This window comes from Hipposideros armiger, unplaced genomic scaffold (genome assembly GCF_001890085.2).
Source record: "Hipposideros armiger isolate ML-2016 unplaced genomic scaffold, ASM189008v1 scaffold_17, whole genome shotgun sequence".
Taxonomy (NCBI): domain Eukaryota; kingdom Metazoa; phylum Chordata; class Mammalia; order Chiroptera; family Hipposideridae; genus Hipposideros; species Hipposideros armiger.
In genome coordinates this window covers 7,684,154-7,686,883 of record NW_017731367.1, presented here as the reverse complement: position 1 = coordinate 7,686,883, position 2,730 = coordinate 7,684,154, and the positions used below count along the sequence as shown (strand labels likewise).

The following is a 2,730-nucleotide window of genomic DNA, read 5'->3' as shown; positions in this document are numbered from 1 at the left end:
CTGACACGGCCTTGCAGGGGGAAGAGGCGGGATTCATGCGTGGATTTTGGTGGGCACCGGGTGTGAGACTCCCAGCTTGGAGCGGTGCACAGGTGCTGAGGGGAATGTTTAGGTTGCTATGGAAATGCAGCCTGCAGCCCTGGCTTGAGGTTGGTTGCTTCCAGGCTGCCCCAGAGAGAGGCTGCTGGGAAGTGGTTGCTCCAGGGGGCACCCCCACACTCGGAGTCTGGGGCAGCCACTGCCCTGCCTCACCGTTCTCATCTGAGCAAAGGGGATGCCATGTCTCCAAACCCCTAATCTGGCGGGGAGGCCCTGAGTCACAGAGACCCTGAGGCTCTGCTGTTGGGGTGAGGGTGGGAGGGGGACACCAGGAGTAGGCCCTCACCTCTAGGGACAGCACAGGCCTGGGAGGGCGGAAGTCCTGCGCCTGGGGCAGAGGCGGAGGCTGGAGATGGGAGGGCGGAGCTCAGGGAGGCCCCGCCCACCCGCTCTTGATGTTCCTAATTGTTAGCGACTGACTCACCTCACATCAAAGGCTTGGTCCCGGTTCAGCTACTTAACCTGCTGCACCAATCCTCGCTCATCAGTCACTCTGCAGCTGCTCTGTGGGAGCCGGGGCTGGGCCTACCTGCGGCCCTGCCTGTCACCTGGGCCCTGCCTGTCACCTGGCCAGCTGCCTCTTCCCGTCTCTGCAGCTCCCAGCTCGAGGGCTGCCCTGTGCCCTGGACCCACCATGGCCGTGCAGGTGCCCCTGTGGCACCACTACCTGCGGGCTATCCGCTCGCGGGAGGCGGCCCGGGTGCAGGAGTACCAGCGCGCCGAGGACGTGCTGCTCACAGTGCTGGAGCACGTGCACACCCTGGATGCCCGCTTCCTCGTGGATTACTCCCGAGACCTGGAGGCCTTCCAGTTTGCCCTGCGCTCGTCGGACGGCCCGCTGGACATGGAGGTGCCCCTGAGCGTGGAGGCTGCAACCCTGCTGATTGAGGAGCCGGGGGACGCCCAGACCGGGGATGGCACCGTGTCCTGCCGCCTAGGTGTCCCCAGGGAAGGGGCCGGGCTGGAGACCTGGATGACTGACGATGTCTTCACCGCCTCCTCCTCAGAGGACAGCACCAAGTGCATAGGCCACATTGTGCCCAGCAAGGTCCTGCAGGTCCTCAAGGACTGTCTGGTGGCTGCCATCGTGCACTGTAAGCACCACGGCCTCATCGCACCAGGTGTGTGTGTGTGTGGGGACGTTCTTCACACATGAGTGCACACGTGTGTGACGGTTCCGTGTGCGTGTCAGGGGCAGCGAGCTGGGGACATCTCTCTGAGGTCACTTGTAGCTCCGAGAAGACATGTGTCATGTTATTGAAGTTTTCCACGATGATCTGGGTAGTAACGGTTAGCAGCCAGAAACGGGCAAGCGCCTTGTTTTCCAGCTGATCTGCTTGACGAGAGTTCCTGGCACGGTTCTGGGCCAGTGGCTCCGTTATCAGTCCCAGCCAGATGTGACAGTCCTCACAGCTGTCCCCACGTCCAGCACCTGGTCACATTGCTCTGGGTTGGGGGGACTCTGTGTGTGCATGTGTGTGCATGTGTACGTGTGTGACTGTAGGGTTGTGAGTACATGTGTTGCACACATGGGCATGTACATGTGTGAGTCTGCACACACGAATGTGGGGGTGTGCGTACACGCACATGTGTGCACAGGTCTGCTTCAACTTAGGGCCCAGTTGCTAATTGGCGTCTTGGGCCCGGAGTGGGCTCTGTGGCCAGGTACTTTCAGGTGAGCCAGGGTTCTGGCCTCAGTCTCTCCTCTGGGGCCTTGTTGATGTGATGTGGGAGGTGGCAAACCCCAAGGTGGGCGGGGGCAGAAGTAGCAGACTCCCCTCCAGCAAGACCATGAGGTGCTGGAAGGATGGGCTCAGCCTGTGCAGGGCCCAGGAGAGCAGGGGCCCAGGGTGAGGGAACCCAAATGCTGAGGGTCAGGAAAAAGATGTCAGGCTGTCCTGGCAGGCGGCTAGGAACTGAAACAGAAAGCTCTGCTTCCCTTGGGAGGGACAGGTGCAGGGTGGGGTGGCTGCCACCTGGTATTAGTCTGGCCCTCACATCTGCTGTGAGACCAGCAAGGGGGGATTGTCAGCCCACCTGAGGGCCAGTGACCTGCCTGGGCTGCCCAGTGTGTGGAGCCCTGGTCTGGCTGCACACCCAGGCTCAGACCCACCTGGTGGCATGGGGACCTCAGCCATCTGGGCCCACAGGGCCAACCTTTCCTCCTGGGTGCTTCCTGTGGGTTCTGGGGAATCCGGGTATCCGTTAGAAAGCGGCTGTACTTCTGGACAGACGTGTAACATAGGAGGGGCGTCTTCCCATTCCAGCCTTTCCCCAAACCTACATGGTGACCTGGGGCACGTGACCACCACTCAGGGTGATGATAAACATTGCCCTCACAGGGTGGCCGAAGGCTGTCATTAAGAACCTGGCCCGCCGACATCTGATCTGATCATCTCGGAGCCTTCCAATTATGGCAGACAGCTTTGGCAGGGCCCTTTCTGTCTATTACTGTAACCTAATATGGGGGTTCCCGCCCTGTCACCTGCAGGCCCTTCTCCTCACCTGGGAGACAGACCCACCAACTGATTGAGCACAAGGCTTTGCCCAGCCCTTCAGGCACTTTCTAGGCTGCCAGACCTCTCCTTACCGTCCTCAGGTCCCCACCTTCCTCAGGTCCCCAAAGTCCTC

The 2,730-nt window shown here is 61.0% G+C and overlaps 1 protein-coding gene across 1 annotated transcript in view; it reads left to right on the top strand.

Moving 5' to 3' along the window:
• The first annotated feature begins 604 nt into the window (after window positions 1-604).
• MAB21L4 (mab-21 like 4) overlaps window positions 605-2,730 on the top strand; it is a 9,978-nt gene continuing 7,852 nt past the window's right edge. Inside the window, exon 1 of the mRNA XM_019628650.1 lies at window positions 605-1,220. Within this exon, the coding sequence (XP_019484195.1) occupies window positions 734-1,220 (487 nt within the window). The 5' untranslated portion in view covers window positions 605-733. The remainder of the gene's footprint in view (window positions 1,221-2,730) is intronic.